This window comes from Siniperca chuatsi, linkage group LG14 (genome assembly GCF_020085105.1).
Source record: "Siniperca chuatsi isolate FFG_IHB_CAS linkage group LG14, ASM2008510v1, whole genome shotgun sequence".
NCBI lineage: Eukaryota > Metazoa > Chordata > Actinopteri > Centrarchiformes > Sinipercidae > Siniperca > Siniperca chuatsi.
This window is the reverse complement of record NC_058055.1, coordinates 3022354-3045403: the sequence shown is the minus strand read 5'-3', so window position 1 is coordinate 3045403 and position 23050 is coordinate 3022354. Positions and strand designations below refer to the sequence as shown.

At 40.8% G+C, this 23050-nt stretch overlaps 1 protein-coding gene across 1 annotated transcript in view; it reads left to right on the top strand.

Annotated features, from left to right (window-relative positions):
* Positions 1 to 21408, top strand: part of pknox2 (pbx/knotted 1 homeobox 2) — a 105715-nt gene extending 84307 nt beyond the window's left edge. The window contains exons 9-20 of the mRNA XM_044223575.1: positions 3596 to 3693; positions 7499 to 7618; positions 7929 to 8005; positions 8645 to 8823; positions 9342 to 9603; positions 13834 to 13889; positions 13991 to 14026; positions 14360 to 14454; positions 14741 to 14933; positions 17859 to 18001; positions 18748 to 18962; positions 19548 to 21408. Of these exons, the coding sequence (XP_044079510.1) occupies positions 3596 to 3693; positions 7499 to 7618; positions 7929 to 8005; positions 8645 to 8823; positions 9342 to 9603; positions 13834 to 13889; positions 13991 to 14026; positions 14360 to 14454; positions 14741 to 14933; positions 17859 to 18001; positions 18748 to 18962; positions 19548 to 20391 (2318 nt within the window). The 3' untranslated portion in view covers positions 20392 to 21408. The remainder of the gene's footprint in view (positions 1 to 3595; positions 3694 to 7498; positions 7619 to 7928; positions 8006 to 8644; positions 8824 to 9341; positions 9604 to 13833; positions 13890 to 13990; positions 14027 to 14359; positions 14455 to 14740; positions 14934 to 17858; positions 18002 to 18747; positions 18963 to 19547) is intronic.
* Positions 21409 to 23050: the final 1642 nt, after the last annotated feature.

Here is a 23050-nt window from a genome sequence, read left to right as displayed (position 1 = left end):
GTTGGGGTAGGGATTATTTGAACTATTAATTGAAATTCTGTCCGCTAATAACTTTAATATCCATGAGACTTGTGGTTAGACAAATAGTTAAATTTCATACAGACTGTGGAGCTTCCACATTAAATGACATATTATGATTTTTCAAGTTTCCATGGCCACACTTGCTTTTACAACACACCTATTTTATTTTTCTAAAATCTCTGAACCCGTAATTTTTCCAATGGACAACATTTTCTAATTGCATTTCCCAGCACTGAATGCGTAGTGGAAACATTTTATAATTCTGATATTCAAATATATATATATATATAAATATATGCCAGGCTAAAGAAGCTCACTGCACTCCACGAGTGCCTAGCAGCACAAATGAACCAGCTGCTAAGAGATGGGACGCACCCTGAATGGCTTACCGAAAGGCCTACAATCCTGATCCTGAAGGATCCTGCAAAGGGTACAGTCCCATCCAACTATCGGCCAATAACCTGACTCTCCACAACATGGAAGCGCATGTCAGGCATCATCGTGGCTAAGATAAGTGGACACATGGATCAATACATGAGCAAAGCACAGAAGGGCATTGGCAAAGGAACTAGAGGAGTCAAACACCAACTCCTGGTTGACAGAACAGTCACCCAAGACTGCAGAACCCGACACACCAACCTGTGCACTGCCTGGATTGATTACAAGAAAGCATATGGCTCAATGCCACACACATGGATCACTGAATGCTTGGAGATGTACAACATCAATAGGACTCTAAGAGACTTCGTTGCAAACTCGATGAGGCTGTGGAAAACCACCCTTGAGGCCAATGGCAAGCCACTTGCACAAGTACCCATCAAATGTGGCATATACCAAGGAGATGCTCTGTCCCCACTGCTGTTCTGCATAGGTCTGAACCCCCTCAGCTAAATAATCAACAAGACTGGCTATGGATGAATGGGGCCACCATCAGTCACCTCCTCTACATGGATGACATCAAGCTATACGCTAAGAGCGAGCGGGACATCGACTCACTGATCCACACCACCAGGATCTACTGCTCTGACATTGGGATGTCATTCGGGCTTGAGAAGTGCAGTCGAATGGTGACAAAGAGAGGGAAGGTAGTCCACACAGAAGGGGTCTCACTCCCAGAAGGAACAATAGCAGACATTGAGGATGGTTACAAGTACCTTGGAATACCACAGGCAAATGGCAACCTCGAAGAGGTAACAAGGAAAACAGCAACTGCCAAATACCTCCAACGAGTAAGGCAAGTCCTAAGAAGTCAGCTCAATGGCAAGAACAAGGCCCAGGCAATAAACAGCTACGACCTGTCAGTGATCAGATACCCTGTGGGAATAATAAGGTGGCCAAAGGAAGAGATGCAGACCACAGACATTAAGACGCAAAAGCTCCTCACCATGCACGGAGGGTTCTATCCCAAATCCAGCACCCTGAGACTGTACGCTAGCCGTAAGGAAGGCGGCCGTGGACTAGTGAGTGTGAGAGCCACTATCCAGGATGAAACATCCAAGATCCACAAGTACATCAAAGATAAGGCCCCAACAGATGACGTGCTCAGTGACCCCTACATGGGATGTACCACCGGAACATAACTGAAGTGGCTGATATCAAGAAATCCTACCAATGGCTAGAGTGAGCCGGACTGAATGATAGCACAGAGGCACTCATCATGGCTGCACAAGAGCAGGCCCTGAGCACCAGAGCAATAGAGGCCCAGATCTACCACACCAGACAAGACCCAAGGTGTAGGCTGTGCAAAGAGGCCCCTGAGACAATCCAGCACATAACTGCAGGGTGTAAGATGCTGGCAGGAAAAGCATACATGGAGCGCCATAACCAAGTAGCTGGCATAGTGTACAGGAACATCTGCACTGAGTATGGACTGGAAACCCCAAGGTCAAAGTGGGAAACCCCTCCAAAGGTGGTAGAGAATGACCGAGCCAAGATCCTGTGGGACTTCCAGATTCAGACTGACAGAATGGTAATGGCGAACCAACCAGACATTGTGGTGGTGGACAAACAGCAGAGGAAAGCCATTGTGGTTGACGTGGCAATACCAAGTGATGGCAACATCAGGAAAAAGGAACATGAGAAACTAGAGAAATACCAAGGGCTCAGAGAAGAGCTGGAGAAGGCCTGGAAGGTGAAGGCAACAGTGGTACCAGTGGTCATTGGAGCACTCGGGGCAGTGACCCCCAAACTGGAGGAGTGGCTACAGCAGATCCCTGGAAGAACACCAGACATCTCGGTCCAGAAAAGTGCAGTACTAGGAACAGCAAAGATACTGCGCAGAACCCTCAAGCTCCCAGGCCTCTGGTAGAGGACCTGAGCTCGAAGTATGAGACCACCCACGGAGGGTGAAGGACGAAGTTTTTTTGTTTTTTGTTTTTTTTTATGCTGCAACTGGGTCACATTTTACAGAGATTTGACATTAAATTCCACCTCTATGCTGATGACACACAGCTATATGTCCCCCTTAGACACAGCAAATGTAACCCAGATGTTGTCATGTCTGTTGGAAATGAAGAGCTAGATGTCACAAATCCTTTTACAACTTAACCAATCTAAATTGGAGATCCCTCTATTTGGCTCACGGTCTTTCACCCTTCCTGTCCAGTCACAGAGTCATCTGTCTTTTAAAATAAAGGACAGTGCATGTAACTTGTGAGTGATATTTGACTCCAGTCCTTTGTTTGAAAATTAAGTGACAAGTATAATTTTCAACTCTGTCAGATTTTGAGGAAGTATTCCATGCTTGTATCTCTTCTAATTTGGACAACTGCAATTACCTTTATTAAGACATTAGCCATAAGACACCATCGTTGCTTGCTCCAGCTTATCCAAAATGTTGCTGCCCTGCTCAAATACCTAAATAAAGGTTATTATTATAATATTTAATATTCTTCAAGTCTTGTGTTGCGATGACTGACATTTGACAAAATGCTGTTGTCTAAACATATTATAACGAGCTGTTGTAAATGTAGATACAAGCTGACACTCACACATTTTGCATTAATAATCCATATTGTCAAATAAGCATATAATGAAAATAATCAACATGTTTTTTACTTCAACCATATCTCTCAGCACAAGCACATACATTACACACCTTTCTACAATGATTATTTTAATGTTATCTTTCAATATACATCTGTAATAACTAAGTTTTGTGTATATGTATAGAGTCATGATAGTATCCTTCACAGGGTGCTTGGCTGATACATTCTTATAATGACATGCTTGTACAGTGAAATGTCAATCCTGCCCTCTGGAAATCCCTTTTAACCCAAAATAAATCAATGTCTCTGCCTTTGATCACCACACATTGAAGAGCTCAAACAGACTGTGATGAGAGTGTCTTGATCAAGGCTAATTAAGCCAGCAGCAAAAACACACTCCCCTCTTCTTTTTTTCTGGGTTAAAGGACATTGATGCACCTTGAATTTAATCATTTCATCTCTTGTTTGCTGTGTTTTTGTTTGCGGGGCTGACAAGAAGTTAATAAGGCTCTAGTGGTAGTGCAGGATGTGGCTGCCAGTAGCTGCTGAAGCCACTTGATACTCATGACGGCAAATTATCCCCTCAGGTGGGACCCTGTACCAGCCGGTTGCTATGGTGACATCGCAAGGGCAAGTGTTAACGCAGGCACTGCCGCCAGGAACCATCCAAATCCAGAACTCACAGGTAAAGCCGTCCGACCGATGATGCTTTGGCCGACACATTTGCTCCCTGTGCCCTAACCACCAACTCTAAATTTGTTATTATTAAAAGGGCCTCTTTACATCTCACAGAAATCCCCCTGGGTGCCTTTTCATAGTCTCTGTTTGAACACATCGCCCCCGCTGACAGACAAAATGGAAATTGTTTATTCCCATGATGTTTAGGGTGCTTACATGAAGTCTTGCAAGGACATGCACTTAAGACTAACTTAATTTATACTGTAGATCAAATATTTTTGATGATGTGATTTACACAGATGCAGGAAATAAAACTCCAAGTTCTCTCTCAACTCACTCAACCTTTTGACAAACTTGGACTTAGAAAATATTATTACCACAAATGTTTTATCTACTTTTCATCAAAGGCTTTGGAACAGTCAAACCCACATGAATGCCTGGAATAGTTTTTTTATGACACAAGGACGCATTTGTGGTTTTAATATTTCCTTTTTTTCCAGCTCAAAAGGCTTCTGCATCTCTAGTTTCAAAGAATATGGATTCAAACAATAGTAATGAAAAGGGAAAAAACATCATCTAGAATATTAGTGTTGTCAACAGCTCAGTAATGCTGGTCAGAGTGAATGTTTTACATTTCTTAGCTGAGCTGCATAGTTGAAGGCCAAAAGCAATGCTATTGACAACTAAGAGCTACAGCGGTTTCCCTGAAGTTGTGCTTAAGCTATTGTAAGGCAAACAGCTAAAGTAGAGAACCACTATTTAGCCACATATTAATACAGTGTGTTTTCATTTTTTTAAATCATTCACTCTGTTTTATCTCTGAATGATGAGTCAGAGTTGATTTGACACTTGCTTACTTGTCCCGATTTAGTTGAGCTCCACCCTTGACATGTCAACACAGCTGAATATAGACTCTAACCATAACATATTAAACATTTTTGCAAAAGGACATTCTGTAACAAACGTATGATGCAATGTTTGTTGCCTTCGTGTTTTTCAGGCAAGCATTAAGCCATCAGAAAGCTATTTCTAATGGATTTCAAAAGTGTAAATGAAGGAAGCACAAGGAATCTGACCTGGAAGTCCTGACTCATTAAAAGACAGTCACAACACAGGACTGAGACACCAGACTGAGGGCAAAAATAATAGACCAACAAATGTTGAGCAGACAAAATATTCTAAATGAAAGTTGGCTTAACATAAAAACACACAATAACTCTATTTCCAAGCAAAAGGTCTGTCATTGACAGTAAAATTGGCAATGTCTTTACTATAGTTAGTGTCACTGATGTAAAAAGTTAAGAAACAGTTGTTGACTACAAACATAAAGTACAACTCATTTATAGGCAGTGTCAGTTGTGCATATAAGATGGCCTGAGTATGTAGTATGAATGTGTGCGTGGACTTTAGCAGGGTATAGTGTAAAGTTTTTTTGTTGTTTTGTTTTTATAAGAAACCACGTTTTTATTGAGTCACAAGTTAGATTGACAATGCAATATTGAAATATGCAACAGAAGACAATCGAATTGTTGAAAGTTATTTTCCTTTTACATTTAATTCTGCTCTTAAGACGGGGAGACTATGAGTAAATTAACGTGTAACTAGTTTTTGAGCCACAAAACTGCAATCCAAGTGGGTGGGTAATTAGAATTATAGATTACATTTAGTTGGAATTTAAATAATTTTTTTTGATTACATTTTATAATCACATGACTCAGAAACGCAACAGGCTAGGTAGATTTATGTATCACTGGTGAGGCCCGTCTTTGGCTTTGACAGTCTCAACCCTTGCCTATAGATATAAATAAAAACTGGGAGCAGTGGAGTTTAAACAGTGCTTCATGTGCAGCAGCAGTGGCCTGAAGAGCTCAGTTTCAGGCAGGTAATTCTGTGCTTGACAGTCAGAGGAGGCCTCGGTGAATAGTCGCGACCCAGCTGAGCCAGAGTGCTACATGTGGGCTGGGAATTGAACACAGCCCCGTCGCTACTTTGCAGACAAGCCCAGAGTAATCACACTCTCGAGCATGGTGCCGCCAATTAATTCAACCTCGCTTTCCCCCGGAACACACACGCTCCCAGGGCTGAGGGGGGATAAGAGGAGGGTTATCCACGTGACACCCAGCTGCAACTGTAATGAGTCTTGTTTTGTGTGGGGAGTATGAGGGGGGATCTGAGTGTGTGTGAATGTGTATTTATGGACATTGTGTGGGTTTGTCTGTTATTTATCTCCAAGACAGCCGGGGTTCTTTCCAATACTACACTCTGCATAAAATTGATCAATTTTATATTCTTTAGCAGACTTGTATTTTTTATTTATTCATGCATTCTTTCCTGCATGCTTATGCATATGACATTTTCATATGTATGCTCCCCTCTTAAGTATTTTAGCCTTCACAAATGGGCACCTCATTCAAAAAAAAAAAACATTACAAAAAGTCTGGTACTGCTTGGTAGCTTGATTAAACAGATTTGTATCATAATATATATTATATATATAATTTATATATAATATATAGCATATATATAGCCGCATTTTGTCCCCAGATGGGATGTGAGTCTCCACATGTGACTGTGTGAATAGATTTTACTACACACACAACAAATATGGGCTGTTTTGCTGAAGTTAAGAAGACATCACATTAACTGGCATTAAAAAAAATCAGTCTGATGCTATTCTATATTGTTACTGTCAACAAATCCCATGAAAAGAACAAAACCAACAATGTGTTAGTCCAACTCTCAATACTTTCTGATTTCCCTGCCCTCTTTCTACTGAGCCCCAATCCCACTGGTTCGTACTGAAGACATAAATGTTCACTGTAAATAGTTTATTTAAAAAAAAAGCTCATTCATTTCCTAAACAGCTGGTTTTTAGCAAATGTTATGCAAACAGGAGGAAATAGTTCATGTGTTGGGGACTATTTTCAGTGGTGAATTAATCCTCTTAGTTAGTTTGTAAGATCATTTCATTGTTGGTTTGAGTCTTTTATGGGATTTGTTGAGAATAGAAAAAATATAGAACATCACCAGACTTCTCCTTTAACACCCTGGAGCCTTACCCGTACCTAATATGTTCCTTTAACTAGAACTTCCAAACCACTTACTAACCTTGACTTAACTTCAACTGCAACCACAGAAATAATCTGAACATGTTGGCCAAAATTCACTTGATGACCATCACAGCCCTAAATGTCCTCACAACAATAGTGGACTCTCAAGAGTCAGTCCTCACAAGTACAACAGCTTTGCTAGACCCTCCACATGGACTCACACACATACACACACACACATCCATATGGACACTGCAGGCTGTCAAAGACTGTCAATACTCTGAGAGCATCTCGTCCTTCAGCACTCGTACTCCAAACAATAACATCTGAATAATGATTTCTCACTGAACACAAAGACAGGCTTAGATCAACACAAATGAAAAACTAAGCCAAACACAGTCACACTTCATAGCAGATCCTCACTAATTTAGCACCAAACTGTGAAATCCAGACTTTTGACGGAAGGCGAAGGCCTGATCCTCCGCACTTTAAACTTGTCATCGAAGCACCAAACAGACTACTGACCCTCTGTGTTTCCACATAGTCAAGGGCGCTGCTTTTTTATATTTTAAGTATCATTACTCAAATTCAGTTACTATGGTGATACTTGAGGAGGTGTTTCTGGCCTTGCCACTGAAAAAAAGATAGGTAATTGGTAGTCTCCCTTTGTTTCCGTGGCAACAATAACTAAGCCCTACCATCCGCTCCTTTTTTCCTTTTCTTTTCTTCCTTTCTCTTCCCTTCCTGGTATTTATTGTAAAGGTAAACGTGGACCTGTCGTCCCTGTTGGACAGCGAAGACAAGAAGTCCAAGAATAAGAGGGGGGTCTTGCCCAAACATGCCACCAACATCATGCGCTCCTGGCTCTTTCAGCATCTCATGGTGAGGCAGAGAAGGAGGTCTAGTGTGTATGGGTGTGTACATTCATCTGAAATGGTCATTTGTTGGCCTTTTCAAGGGAAGCGGTAGCTATGGATGCAGAGAAGAAAAGGATGATGTATGGGCTGCATATGGAAAATGGAGACTAAACTAATTGAAGGAGGAGGTTTACTGAATGATTAGAGAGTATGAAATTTCAGCGTTTAGAGGTTTCATTTTGTTGGTTTTAACATGAGAAGTCAATATTAAGTCAAACGAAATTAATTAGAGCAAACTGTTTGAAAACTGAGCTGGTGCTTCTTCCTTCTTTCAGCACCCGTACCCAACAGAAGACGAGAAAAGGCAGATTGCAGCACAAACTAATCTAACCCTTTTGCAAGTGAACAACTGGTAAGATGCTGTTCTCATGTGCGCATGTAGACAAAAATACACCACTTCATATTATTGTAGTGGAAATATGACTGGAGGCTTTGCTTGAATTTAACTTGTATATACTGGAGTTCCTCAGCACATTGCTGGCACTATGGCGCCATCTCCTGGATCTATGAATCAAGTACACCTGAGACCAAAATTGTGTCTCACTTCTTGTCATTGACATTTCTGTATTCACTAGGGCTAAATATTTTAAAATGACGACAGTAATGCTGTTTTGTATACTTGGTATCTATGGTGATATATAAGTCACATGACTGATCAATGGACTGTATATAAGGAAACCAGAAACAACCTCAGACACCACTCTGATAAAGACAAGATATCCAAAAGATCTGGTGAATAATTTTGGATGGACTGGAAGTGAAGCTCACACTGTTGTTATGCATTCACTCTTCCCCAAATTTCTTCTGGTGTTGTGTCCTATAACAAAATATTTTACCCACAAAGCCTTTTAATGACATTGAAAATCTATATCAATAATATTACACTGTAAGTGCAGATTTTACTTTTCTAAAATGGCGGGGAATCTTGAGGGTATGTCTATCCCCTAGATCAACCTTCCCCCCAACGCTAGTCCCTCTGTTGTTCTCACAGGTTCATCAACGCTCGTCGGCGTATCCTCCAGCCTATGTTGGACGCCAGTAACCCAGACCCAGCTCCGAAAGCAAAGAAGATGAAGTCCCAGCACCGTCCGACACAGCGCTTCTGGCCTGACTCCATTGTGGCTGGAGTTCTGCAGACGCACAGATCTCAAACAGGAAACAACTCAGACAGTATGCCAGCACTAACATTTCCAGAAAAAGAAAAAATACAAACACACCCCAAGTTCCTAAATTGTACATGTTATTTAAACATGTGCATGAAATGTTAAGTAAAAAGTAATCTTCTGTGTTTAAATCTTAAGTAGGTACCACTATTGACTCTTTTCTTTCATTTATGTGAGAAGATGTGAAGGCAAAAGTAAAAACCAATAGTATCTTTCTTGAATAAAATCAGCATTTTTCCTACAGGAATCAGAAGTTCCATCTGAGTGTGTATTTAAAACTATGTGGAGTTTTTCATGTCAAGGCTCATTTTCAGTCCTAGATTCTACAGTCTAGTTTTCATTCTGGAGCTAATTTATACCTTGGTTGCCTGAAAGCAAATTTTGATTAATACCACCTAGGCGCACAGGTGAATGTAGAAATCCGACTGATTATATAGCCTTTTGTTGGAATGGATTTGGTCTGTTTTGGGTTTATAATTGCATGCAACCTCCTAACCCCTGCGATGTTTCCCTGCCTCCCCTCAGACCCACTGAGTATGGACAGCCTGCAGTCGCTGTCGTCAGACTCAGCCACCCTGGCCATGCAGCAAGCCATGCTGGGAGCCGACGACTCCATGGATGGCACTGAGGAGGAGGACGAAGAGGAAGAGGAGGAGGAAGAGGAGGAAGGAATGGAGGAGGAAGAGGAGGAGGAGGATGGAGAGGAGGAAAACGACAGGGGGAGGCAAATGTCCAGCGTAGGAGGAGGAAGGAGAGATCTGAGCATGGACCACAGAGAGGAACTGGAGTAGTCGAATAGAGGAAAAGACTATATGAACTTTGACCTCAGTTGTCCCCTCAATACGGCCTCATACAAACTCGACTAGGACGGCTCTAATACGAAGTGACTCTTTGAGAGCATTTAAGGCCATATTAGGTTTTCTCCAAATTCATCAGAGACTCTTCTGCATAGCCACCATGGAGTCTAATCAGACAATGAGCATTGTGAAAATGATTATAGAGGGCGAATATTAGTTTAAAGCTAGGGTAGGTAATGTATTTCAGAAGCATTTTTTGTTAAATTTGTTGAAATTCTCTTTACGTCCCGACAGCAGTCAGTAAATCAAAGGTTTACCTGCCTGCCTACCTGCATGCTCTCTGCCCGAGCACTCATCGCGCATGAAAATGTGTTCTGGGAGGGGCTTTGGAGGGAGGCCTGAAGGGAGGGGGTGGGATTTTTTCAGTTGGATACTTGCTAGTTTCTCCAACGTTACCTACCCTAACTTTAATGATGAATATGTGTTGTTGCATCTTAATATAGTATATTCTCATGCAGTGAGCTCTTGAAATATTTGGATAGTAGCACATTTTTTACTCTATAACTTGTTATTTGTGGAAACAAATGGTGCAGGAACTAAAAGGCTGAACAGATCAATGCCAGTTTTAAATTGAAGACATGCTGATGCTTGATGCTTTCAGAGAGCCATGACATTTTGAGGTTGTTTTGAATTCAGGTTACAGTGAACTAAAAAAGGAAATGCTGGACAGGAGAATGAGGAATCTTGAGTAGCTAAAAAACTAAACTAAAAAACTAAAAATCTTTGCACAGTGAGAATATTTGACTTTAATGTGTAAAACAACTACTTAATTGAATGTAATCTGTCCAAATATTTTGGCACCATGAAATGAGTTACAAATGAGCGCTGCAGCTTTTTTTAACTGTTAATTTCATGTGACTGAAAGTACTTTCAATTTTCAACTGACAGTCCACGCTTTAACTTTACAGTTAATGTGTCATTTTGTTTCCTAAAATAAGAGCGAGGAGCGAAAAAAAAGGTGTAACGCTGTCCAAATATCTGCAGGAGTGACTGTATATGTTGGCTTCCACTGCTGGGATATCATTCACGCCTTTTAAATGACTCATAGGTTCTCAGGTCGAACAACACTCTCATTCGGCATGTCTCTCCCTCATGAGCGAAACACTTGACTCATTGCTGCAGCAAACCTTTTCGAGCATGACTTTTGAAACAATCTTATTTTATTTTTTTCTTATCCCATGAGCAAAAAAAAAAAAAAAACTGTAGTAAACTGGTGTATACTGACTGCACATATAGTATGTATATTGGATTTTTCAAATGTTTGCATTCTGGTGTTGAAGGTTTGCATATTTATTCTATTATTTTTGTGTGGCCTCAGAGGGTAGCTCAAGGAACAACATGACAATGACTATTGTATTAGCTGGTGGCCATGCACATACTTGACTTCAACCATCAACTCTTAGAAAACTGCTTGTGTATTTTTGTGTCCTTGGGTGATGACTGCCAGTCACTACAAACTGTCTCACTCACATCTCAACATTGAGAGAAATCACAAGAGACAGCCCATGACTTTGGGGTCCCCACCTGACAGAGCCAATGTCATTTATGACAAACTTTTTCAAGGAAGAAGACAATTTTGAGGAAAATGAGAACAAGAAAGAGAAAAAAAATCATCAGTAGTAACGTCTCTTTAAATTTTATGTGAAGGATTTTGAAGAAACTGTGAAACAATTTCAGCTCTCTGTTTTGTACTAAAACACACAAATGGAGTTGCTCGTTTCTAATGTGAAGATGTCTAGAAAAAGAAAAACCATGTTATATTGAATGTTCTGATTGTTCATTGTGAAGTATGTTGCTCATTAATATTCTTTTCTCGATTGCTTTTTTAAATGGATCTTCCAGAGCAAGTGACAGACAATAGGGAATATTTCTATTCATTTGTACTCTTTGTTGTCATAATCTATTGTGTTTCAATAGACCAATTTTAATAATTAAAACATGTAAAGGTAATGATTTTGACTTTGTGAAATGAAAGTTCTGCATACGTTTCTAGTGAACAAACAAATCTGGGGCCACAAACTCCCAAACAAGAAGCTGGCAGTTTGATTCATGAGAATATTTAAAGAAGAAAAGCACCAAACAAAAAGAACAAAACAATAGACAATTAACACAAGCATTGTTTCCTGCTACACATATCTAAGCCAGGATCACAATAGAGCCTTATGTTTAAAGACTTATGTTTGTGTGACGCTTCCGAACCCTCTCAGGTCCTGCTTAATTGTAACGTATTTCAAGATTACAGAGTTAGTAGTCTAAATATTGGTTGAACTTCCCCCATTTTCCTGTCACACGTGTTGTCTCCCACCCACTGGTTACTGCTGTAGCCTGTGATTTAACTTGCTGGAAGACGCCCACCCAAATGCTCTCCCATCTTTTCAGCTGGCTACCATAAAAGAACCCAACAGAGCGCTTGAACACAGGGTTTCAACTTCTGAAATGTGGATTGCGCTCCCTCACTCCTGTGGGTGTTCGCTGCACGAGCCACATTGTGTCGTTTTTACACAGCTTGCACACTTGTGTATAATCCTTGCATTGTTTTCTGTCCCCCTAAAAAAGTCAATCTTTAATTGCAGCAACACTTATAAAATATACTTATTAAATATCTGTTATTCTCTACCTCTGCTACTTTTCTCCTCCTTCAGCCACATTTTATAGAAGGAATTGCAGTGGTCATGCAGGGCTTCAAATTAAAATTGTATCTTAGGGGTACACAACATGTGATGAGGTGATTAGGTACTTGATTATCATGAGGAAGCAATGCTCGAAAGTTCTCTCATGTTGGAGGGAAGTCACCCATATGATGACAAGTGATCTAATTGTGTGAGAGTATGGGCATCACACAATTTCATCAATAATTATTCCACCCCGGACGCTCTGAGGAGCAGAGAAGCCACTGGCCCAGTCTGAACAGTAAAAATACCAGTTGGAGAGCAAGTGGGATAAAATGTAAATATGATAATCTCTCACATACAGCAGCTAAGGTAGGTGTTTTAATTTATCATGGGATGGCATTGGCTACAGCAGCAGAACTGGCCATAAATCCTTTACTAGTGGGTTTTTTTTATTAATACAGTCATGTTGTATACTGTAGTTTACTTCGGCCCAGCAGGGCTCAATGTTCTATAAATACAATACTTAAGAATTCAAGAATGGTCAGCTAAACTATTTTTTTTTCATATGAATATGTGGAAATGTGATGTATAAGATTTTAGGGTTAGGGAAAAAAACCAAAACATAAAGCAGGGTATTTTGGCAAAAGATTTGAACCTCGCTCAACTTGCGGCAACGCAATGCACCGACATCTGGCAAAACCTGTGGTGGCCAATGAAATACATGCCTTTGCACATTCCTGGTAGATTACCAGATTTTGCTGTTTACCCGGCAATCTTTGGGACAAAACAAAATTATTGTCACTGGTGTAACTTTCAAACCTCATTGTACCTGGAACAAGCCCCTTACATTTTTTGAACACAGAGCTGCCTACGGTCTAAATGCCAACTTACAAGACAAAGTGTCATATACCTAAGTGTGATCCAACAGCTCCTCCTACCTTAAACAAAAACCCTGTTACAAAAACAATTCAATCGTTTTCACCCTTCTATGATTAAAGCTGCAATAATCAATATTATTTTATTAAGAATGGATGGACATACATACTTGTATGTGAAAGGAGTCGCTCATAGTGGAAAACAGACTTATCACCTGACTGCAGACACTCAGCTTTACGGAACATTTTAGCATCGTTCAGCTCGTTGTTTTGGTTTTCAGCTGCATTTAAAAAGAGCTCTGACTGTGGATTGTCTCCCCATTCCCGTCAGGTCAGAAAGGTATCGCTTCACAAGCCAGTATGGACAGGAGGAATGATTACAGCAATCAAAAACAGTTTTAATGTAGCTACATATGAACCCATGACTACTGTTTTCTAACAGATTTGAAAAAATGTGAACCTATCTTTTAAGCATTTCAACAAATTACTAATGCTATTTTCTGGTGAAAACAATTTTGTTTGTAGAGACCCAATCCAACAAGCCATCTGTGTCGCTGAACTCCACTTGACAAATCTGATGACATACTGTGGCTCTTCTCGATTTTTAGCACACAATGTAATACAGATCCTATGCAGTTTTTTGGTTTGTTTCATTTGTGCTCCACGTTTTCAGCTTCAGAAACACCACAGTGGAGTTCTTCCCATCCACAGAGGTCCTGTATGTCAGATGTATGTCACTCAGTCAAATAGAATTTTTACACACTAGTTTTTCTCTTAAACACATGTACTGCAAAGGTCAAAAACATGACAATCCCTGTTGTATGGTACAGTATCTCAGCTAGCAGTAGCTCTGAGGCTGAAGTGCAGTAAAAAATAGTCTCAGAATGACAGAGGCTGAAAAAGCCACTGGCGATGGTTCATTTGTTTGAAGTGGGCCGCAGCCACCGTGCCTCACAGTGTAGACAGACCAGAGAAACACACACACACACATATATATATATAAATACACACACACACACACACACACACACACAACTGCATGGCCCAGTGTTGGGTACTGGAGGTCTGCTGCAGTCAGTGCCATCTGGGCGCCTACACACTCTCAGATGTCCTCTCTGTAATTAGAGCCAGGCCCGGCTCGGCCTGGTCCAGCCCAGATCCAACCTCTCATTTACAGAGGCCCTCCCTGACTACTTAAGGAGCTTTCCAACACCGTGCAGGCCTTGAGAAGAACTCTTTGGCTCTGCAAACATATTTTCTAATAGTATCACCAAAGAAAGCTGGAAGACTTAAGGTAAGTTGGTTATAGCTTTCATCATATGTGGAAGACATTTCCTTGGAATATTTGTTTATTTTCTCCTAATTGGAAAAAGTAATCCACTACTCTAGACGTTTTCCTATTACTGTAGATTTATAGGCATTTCTGCTTTATTATATCACACAGAGGGGATATGAAGGCAAGTAGTGTCATGTGACAAAGGTCATGAGTCTGATTTGTACTTACAGCACTAGAGCACACAATATCTTCCTTTCCTACTTGACTGTGTCAAAAAATAAACCTATTTCTTATCACTGGGTAGGTGTTCAAAATGTCAATCGCCCAGGTGGCGGCCAAGGCCATGCTATCTGATGCCCTGCTGCAGGACGGCCCTGGGATAAACCGGATCAACCACCTGGAGCTGGAGCTTCCTCTGGACAAGGTCATCAAGTTTGTGTCTGTCGGCCTTCCGCTGATGCTGGTGTGCATGGCCTTCGCCCGCGAGATCTCCCTGGGTGAGCAACTCCTTTCCTTTCTCCTATCCTTTTTTCAAAACTATGTTAGGACATTTGTTTTGTATTCCACTTGCTTTTGCCCCTAATTATACCCTATATTCATGAGTGCTTATTTCTTATTCCATGGTTGTGTTCTGGCTTTGTGGTCTTTCTGTGTACTGTTTGTCCTTGAATTGCTTATTTTACTCATTTAATTGCTAAACTGCATCTAGCTGAACTTGTGATAAGGAATATCATACATACTGATACAAAGATACTCATTATTCCTGTGGCCCATGGTATTTAATTCTTAACACTGGGGTCTAGACAAAAATCTAATTTTTCATGTACCGAAGAAATGACAGTAATACATCTCCTCATCCCTTACTCATCCCTTACAATTCCTACTTGAGGAAACTAAATATTAAGAGCAAGAACAATGAGAACTGTAATTACACTGCACTTCCCTTAACAAAATGAGTGTGCTGTGAAGCAAGAGGGAGAAAACACTTAAACAACACCTATCATGAAAGGAAGACATTAACTGCTGATGCCATTAAGACCTCCTCAGCATAATAGATGCCACAGTAGCAATAATGATATGACAACACAAAATTACTGAAAACACATAATCACAAATCGGCTCCAACTCCATTCATCAGTTCATTGACTGTTCTGCTGTTTCTGTCACTGCCAAATGTGTTTTAGACTAGGGGGGAAACATGTTTTAAATAAAATGTGGTGTTTTTTTCACATGAAACATGTTCACAAGCTGTCTGTCCATGGTCATTCAAAGAATACAAAAACACAGCTAACAATCCACAGTATACGTGGCAAGTCTACAGCATAAGTCTATTGCTGAAGAGGCTGACTCCCTTGACTTTGAACTAAACGTTGTCTCTCCAGAGCTGGTCTGCAATCAGCCTGGTGCTCCTGATGCTAATCGCCATGGGGGATGATTGAGAGCAGCGTTCACTAACGCTGGCATGCTGTAATTACAAGGCGAAGTTCTTCTGTGGCATCTCCCCCCTTTTTGAGTCAAATGAGAGGATATGTTGATTAACCAGAGGGGGGGTGTAGAACATGATGCAGTGCAGAGGTTTGCAGCTCAACTGATGGATCTTGGCTGCCTATCTGCTGGGATGTCAGTTTCACAACAGTGCTTGATTGCGCTGCTGTGTGGAGTCTGGTTTACTTGCACCTGGACTCTCAGCCAAGAATTCTTGTACAAAGCACAGATGTGGGGATGATCTGCAAATGTTAATTGGGGAGTGGGAGTAGAAAATAGAAGCAGTGGCATAAATTGGGGGAGACTTGTCAACACATGCGCCCACACATGCACTCACAAGCAAAGTGGAAAAATAGATACTCACAGTGAGCTGCATGGGAACATACTGTGGAGTCAGTTAGTATTATAACTACAGCACTCACCTTAACTTAAACCTAAGCAAGTACCGATGTAGCTCCCATCATTACAGTGTTCAGCAGATTTAACTCTTGGGAAGCCCTAAAAGCATAAGTCCATTCAGTAACACTGTGTTCTCTTGGTTCATTTGGTAATGTACAAATAGGTACTAATCACATTCAAATCTGTGTATTTCACTGATCTGTTTGCACAGTTGGAAGCAGATTATGTGAACTGCTCCACCATGATGCCTTTAGGGGTTTGTGAAGTGACAACTTTGGGGACAGGGAACGTAATAGACAGCTTTCCAGCAAAACCTTTTTAGAAATGATATGCTGTAACATTATTTCATTATGTGGCTGCCAATAATTGATGATGATGAACCAACCACTGTTTTGCTCACTTCTTAGACCATCTGTCCTTACCATTAGCCTCACCAATAAAATCTACTTTTAATTCAGAATAGGGTTTCAATGTAAGTCATTACAAATTGGCCCAAATGTATTATAAATGAACAGTGCATTGTTTTGAAAAATGTTTTAAATGACCAATTTATACTTTTTAAATCTCAAATCAAATGCATCACGTACATGTACACATACTCTTCTTACCGTCTTCATGAGTAGGTGGCAGTTGAAGAATGATATGGCTAGTGTTGCTAGTACCATTTTGCTTTCACCTACTGTATATGTTCAGTTTGAGTTTAGTGTCAGTTTGAAAATATAAGCTATAACCTCTTCGTTCTGTAAATATCTATACAAGGTCATTTTTAAAATGAATATGCTCCATCATAACCTCAGCTGCCATAATTATATTTTAGGTGTCACTATCAATATGTTCAAATGTGGCTGATTAATTACACACACACATACATGCCTGTAGTATAATTGGACCATGGTTGCCTATAATGAGGTGGACTGGCAGGAGGAATCACATCTTGACAGTAAATTAGTGGCAGTATGTTTCTACTTACAGAAAGCTTGGCAGATGTAGAGGTTGCTTGTAAAAAATAGAAACTCCATGTTTCTGTTTAAGGCTCTGACTTAGGTGGGGCACACCCTTGGTGTGTTCCCTCCCAAGCTCTCTGTTTAAGGGTGGAGCACCCTTGGGAAATGACAGATGGGTGTGGAGCGTGGATTTAAGTGGTTGGTATATATGCTGTTATATCAAGGTGAACTAAATATAAGGTGGAGGAGCCCGATTTTTGGATGGAGTCTCCCAGGGTTTTTAAATGCCATGTTGCCATTTGGAAACATATGATTTCTCCAGTGAAATTCTGTACTACTGAAAAGAAAAGGGCATGCAGAAGCTCACATGTACGTGTCTGGTAGTGGACCTCCACACTGTGTGTGTGTGTGTATGTGTGTGTGTGTGTGTGTGTGTGTGTGTGTGTGTGTGTGTGTGTGAGAGAGAGAGAGAAATATCAAGTGCTTAGAGATTGCTTACAGGCTAATTGATAAACCAGGATCAAAGGAGGCTGTAAAAAGTAATTCCCCATATTAGCAGATAATGTTATAGATCAACATTTGTTTATTCTACAGGGCCTCAGATCAGCTGTTTCCCTCCCAACAATTTCACCATCAAGCAGGCCAGCTATATAGACACATACTGCTGGGACTCTCTCATGCATCATGAGTTTGACAGCGACGGCAACTTTGAGGAGCGTTCGCTCTGGGTACACAAAGTAAGTTGAGATATTCTTGCTTGACTTGTAATTCCCACCTAGAGTGGCTGACGATGTTAAACTGCTGAAACCTTTTTTCTCCTTACTGTAACTTGCAAAACTTGAGTTGAAAATGTCAGTGTACCAATGTAATAATGAGCAGAACCTTTTCTGCTACTAAAACCATTTGCAAAGTATTTGGGCCCAGTGCAGTTTAAAGGGACAGTTCACCTCAAAATCAAAGATACATATTTTTCCTCTTACCTCTAGTGCTATGTATCCATCTAGATGGTTTTGGTGTGAGTTGCCGAGTTTTGGAGATATCGGACATAGAGATGTCTGCATTTTTTGAATATAATGGGACGATATGGTACTCGGCTTGTGGTGCTCAAAGTGCCAAAAAATACATTACTCATACATGTCTCTTTCCAGAAATCATGCCCCGGTTAATCAAGATAATCCACAGATTTGTTGTGAGCAGTTTCATGTAGGAACTATTTTCTTTCTATCAATAGTTCCTACATGACACTGCTCACAACAAATCTGTGGATTATTTTGAGTAATCCGGTAAGAGGTAAGGGGGTGAACTGTCCCTTTAAAGTCCAGTCACAAACAGGAAAGTAGTTCTAAACCAGGACTTGTGGTTGTTCATTTGTAATACTAGGTTGTGAAGCCATCGTTTATTATGTGACTCATCTGCTTCTTTCAACTCTTTTCTTTCTCTCCTTCTTCATCTCTGTCACCCTTTTCTCTCATTGTCTGTCCAGATGTTCCCTTACTCTCTTCTGGCCATGGCGGTGTTGATGTACCTGCCGGCTCTGTTCTGGCGCCAGCTCGTCATGCCCACACTGAGCTCAGACCTGCTCTTTATAATTGACGAACTGGACAAGTCGTACAACCGCTCGATCCGACTGGCCCAGAGAATTCTGGATATGCGCCAGAACACTAAGAACCCCCTCACATTTCAGGCTGAACTGCAAAGGTAAGAGACCAGTGACTGTTAGCTTGTATGTTTATGTTTTGAGTAGCACTATTGTATGAGTGTTGATTTGGCCCCAAACTAGAATATGCCTTGTTGAATTCAACTTTAATGATTCTCGTAGAGAAATTGGATCATTGCAGCAGCAAATAAAGATGATCTGCCAGTGAGAATGTAGCTCAAAGGTTACAGAAGTGATTTAATAACAAGTACGGTCTAGACCTGCTCTACAGGAAAAGTGCCCTGAGATAACTTCTGTTATGATTTAGTGCTATATTAATAAAATTTAATTGAATTGAATCATATGCTGTCATTTGGAATTTCTTGATAAACTGGGAAAATGTGATTTGGGGATGAGTACTGCTTTCCTCTCCCTCAGCAACTACTATTGATATACCCTTGTGCAAGGCTGTTAACTTCCAACAGGAGGATGAAGAAGTGGAGGACTGCTGTGGGTGTGGGCAGCTCCTAGTAGCCAAAAGTAGAAGATTGTGGTTGGGTTAGGACACTCCCAGCTGGGAATGCGTGCAGCTGTATGAACATGAAAGAGAACATGGTGCTGAGTTTCTTCTCTTTGTCTAATTGCAGGGCCAAGAAGAAGCGATACTTTGAGTACCCTCTACTGGAAAGATACATGCAGTGCAAACAAAACTCCTACTTCCTTGTTAGCATGCTTTTCTTGCGGGGCTTCCTCCTCCTGACCTTCATGACTGCTGCCTGTCTCTACCTGGCCTACTTCCACCTCTCTGCCTTCCTGCAGGACGAGTTCAGCTGCTTTGTCCGCACAGGCATGCTGCGTGATCAGAATTGGGTTCCTGAACTGGTTCAGTGTAAAATGATTGGCCAGTTGGTTTTTCAGGTAATAAGCGTAGCCAACGGTGCCATCTACGTCCTGTTGGCTCCAATCATTCTCTTTAGCCTGATCCGGCTCTTTGTTTGGGACACCACCTTCATCTCTGTCTACGAGGTCCTACCAGCCCTGGATCTCATCAACCACCGTAGGCTAGGCTGCCCACTGAACGACCTCAATGTCCTCTTGCTCTTTTTGCGTGCCAACGTATCACACCTGAAGTCCTACGGGCAGGTGAGGGCGTTGTGCTCACTGGCGCCACCACAGGTGGGCAACACCGCTGTAGGGCAGGGCTTGAACGCAATGCTGACCCAAGAGGAGATGGAAGAGCGTGAAGAGGCTGCGATGGAGCTGGCAGAGGAGGTGGAGGAGGCCAAGGAGGAAGGGAAGCTCAACCTAGTGGATATCATGACTATTCTGGGAGCGGCACAAGGAAGAGTGGTAAACTGCAGTGAGAAGAGGCCTCTGGTGGAGGAGAATATGAGTCTTGGTACCGTAACACTTATCTACACACTCAAACGTATTTTGCTAGTGGCTATTTTCGTCTATATCATTTGGGATGTACAGAAAATTATTAAGTGACCTCCAGACTACAGATACAGGCTCTGAAAATGAGTAGCAAGTGCTTTAAATATAAGGTAGCATAGGCAGTTCGCACTGAACAGACACTGATACAGATTAAGGTCATATCCAAGTGGACCTGAGGAAGCAGTTTGAGAAACATTTGCAACTGTAGGCAGTAACTTCAAATAATATTGTTTAGTAATTTTCTTTTCTCTTTATTGTCTGTAACTGGATTGCTTTTGTTATGTCTTTTTGAAACCAAACTGAACTACCTATACTTCTAAAAGAGTCTTTTAAAAGCACTGGCTGATGTAGAAGAGATAGATTTGTGGTACTTCCTAGCCCTAACTGCCCTCTCTATCTCTTCACAGAGCCAAACCACCAGGGGTACCATGAGTTGAAGGAGACTGCACCATTTAGTCATTACTAGGCCTCTATGGACTGAATCAGTGTGATAACAATGGGGCGGTTGGGGCACTCTCTACAGTAGATTTTCAAGAGTACTGTACCCACAAAGACTGTGGACACATGAAGGGTTTCTGCGGCCAGAAGACATAAAAAAAACTCTTTTAGAATTACAGGGTAAATTGTTCTGGCTGGAAATGTCAATGGATTTGAATTTGTCCATTTTCAGCATCTGTGCAGCTGCCGCATACATTCTTTCTGTCTCTTAGTTTGGTCCCACTAGTCAAAGGAGTGCATGCAAGTGTAAGTGGCTGTTGTATGATCATATACCAAAACATATTTGTCATTATGATTTGGTTAAATTGTGGATTTGTGAGAAATAGAAGTTCTGAGAGAATACTGTATTTATGTCAATTGAGAGAAAAAACATTTTCAGTGGCAACTATAGATTCCAGGATCAGTCATTTTCTGTTCATGAACTTAATAAGAGGTAAGGTATAGAATATTGTATTTGTTGTACTCGCTTTCTTTTTTGCATCCTTCTATTGTTATCAGCGAGTAAAATGAGTTTTGTCTTTCTGTGAATCAAAGTGTATTCTGTGTAATTCTAAATAAATTAAGTTTGTGTAATTACTGTTTTTTCCCTCATCAGTATCCTTGATAATCCATTATTACATTAAACCCAGAAGTTTACATTTCTGAAGTTGTACAATTAACATTTATAATGTGGATTTTTGGACAAACAAGCTTCCAATGTAATACATCAGAAAGTCAGACTGAACCATCCATTTAAGGACAGCAGAGAGCCACTCGCCTTTTTAGTGCTTTTATTTTTAGTACACGCAATTTCAGAGTTGGAGGGACTTAAGCACTCTGCTGTTTCTGTGCACAAATGTCAGATACCCATCTACAGAAGGTTAGGGACACTGAATAGACAAAATGTCCTCATTAAGGTCTTAATGAATTACTTTAAAAGTCTTAAAATGTTATTAGTTGATACATTATGCTGTATGCTGTTTTCATTATTTTATGAGTTGTCACTGGCATCACAGTTGTATTTACAAGCATGAAATATCTTTGTTAAAGTTATTACATTCATTAGAATGAGGCATGGAGGGCGTGGACGAAAAGCAGTTGTACAAATTTCAGCATTTCACCACAGGGTTTAGTTGTTAGAGAGTTGTTTTTGGTCAAAGTGTTTTTAATTCATGTTTAACTATTAACTAACCAAATGATACAGCAAGCAACCAATATGTAGTAAACTGTGTTCTCCAGAGTGACCAAAAGAGGGCCATCAGAGGGAAGGTCACGAATTAGAGACCCACTGCCTCTCTTCCATGAAACAGCCTTGGCAAAAAAGTAGTAAAAAGAAAAAGTAAAATGTAGCAAACTGTTGCGCTTGTGTCACCATGTGAGACTGTTCTTTTGAATGAGCCCAGACTACCTGCTGCACAGCAAGAGTAAATTATCCACAGGGTAAAGAATGCAATTCTTTTGATGTAGTCGAAGACACAAAGGCATGCAAGTTGCTCGGTGGGTAATAGGGGCCATTTGTGTACAGCAAGAATGCAATGTAGATCTGACACTTATAATGAACAAATGCCCCCTTTGGAAGTCCAATTACAAAGGATATATGTGTGTGTTTTTTTCAGAATTTCAGGTCACTGCAAAAATGTAATGTACTGTATTTTATTAGTGGAACAGGAAGTCACACTCCATGGACTACTTTATAGTCAAGGCATTTTCAGTTCTTGGATATTCTCTTTCATATTCGCTTTAATGCGGCTCCACTCTAAAACTTTAAAGAATATCGGATGATTCTTCTTGTCATCAACAGTCACACATGTCCTATCCTCCATCATCCATCTGGCACAGAGCAAGAAAAAGCCAGACAGATGGTGATAATGGATGTTCTCAACTGTGTATTTTTAATAAGAGCAAGCTTAATTCAGAACACAACACAAAGCAAAACATAAGTATCTGCTTTCCTATTCTTCTTGTATTGGCTGCTGCTGGCTGGCTCAGGCCACTTGAGGGCATCATTGAGTCATGCTGAAACTAGACTGCCCCCCTTGTTTTGATCTCTGCAACATATTAATTTAGGGCTGCATCACAAGTGGGGGTCACTGTTGATATTTATAATTCCTGTAATCAAAACAAAAGAGAATGCAGTCTCATTCAAATCAGCCTTATCAGGCGTTCACCAGGTCCAGACTCCTCTGCCAGAGTCTGTAAAAGCTTCTGTGTCGCAGCCAATTTCCCAGAGTCAGTA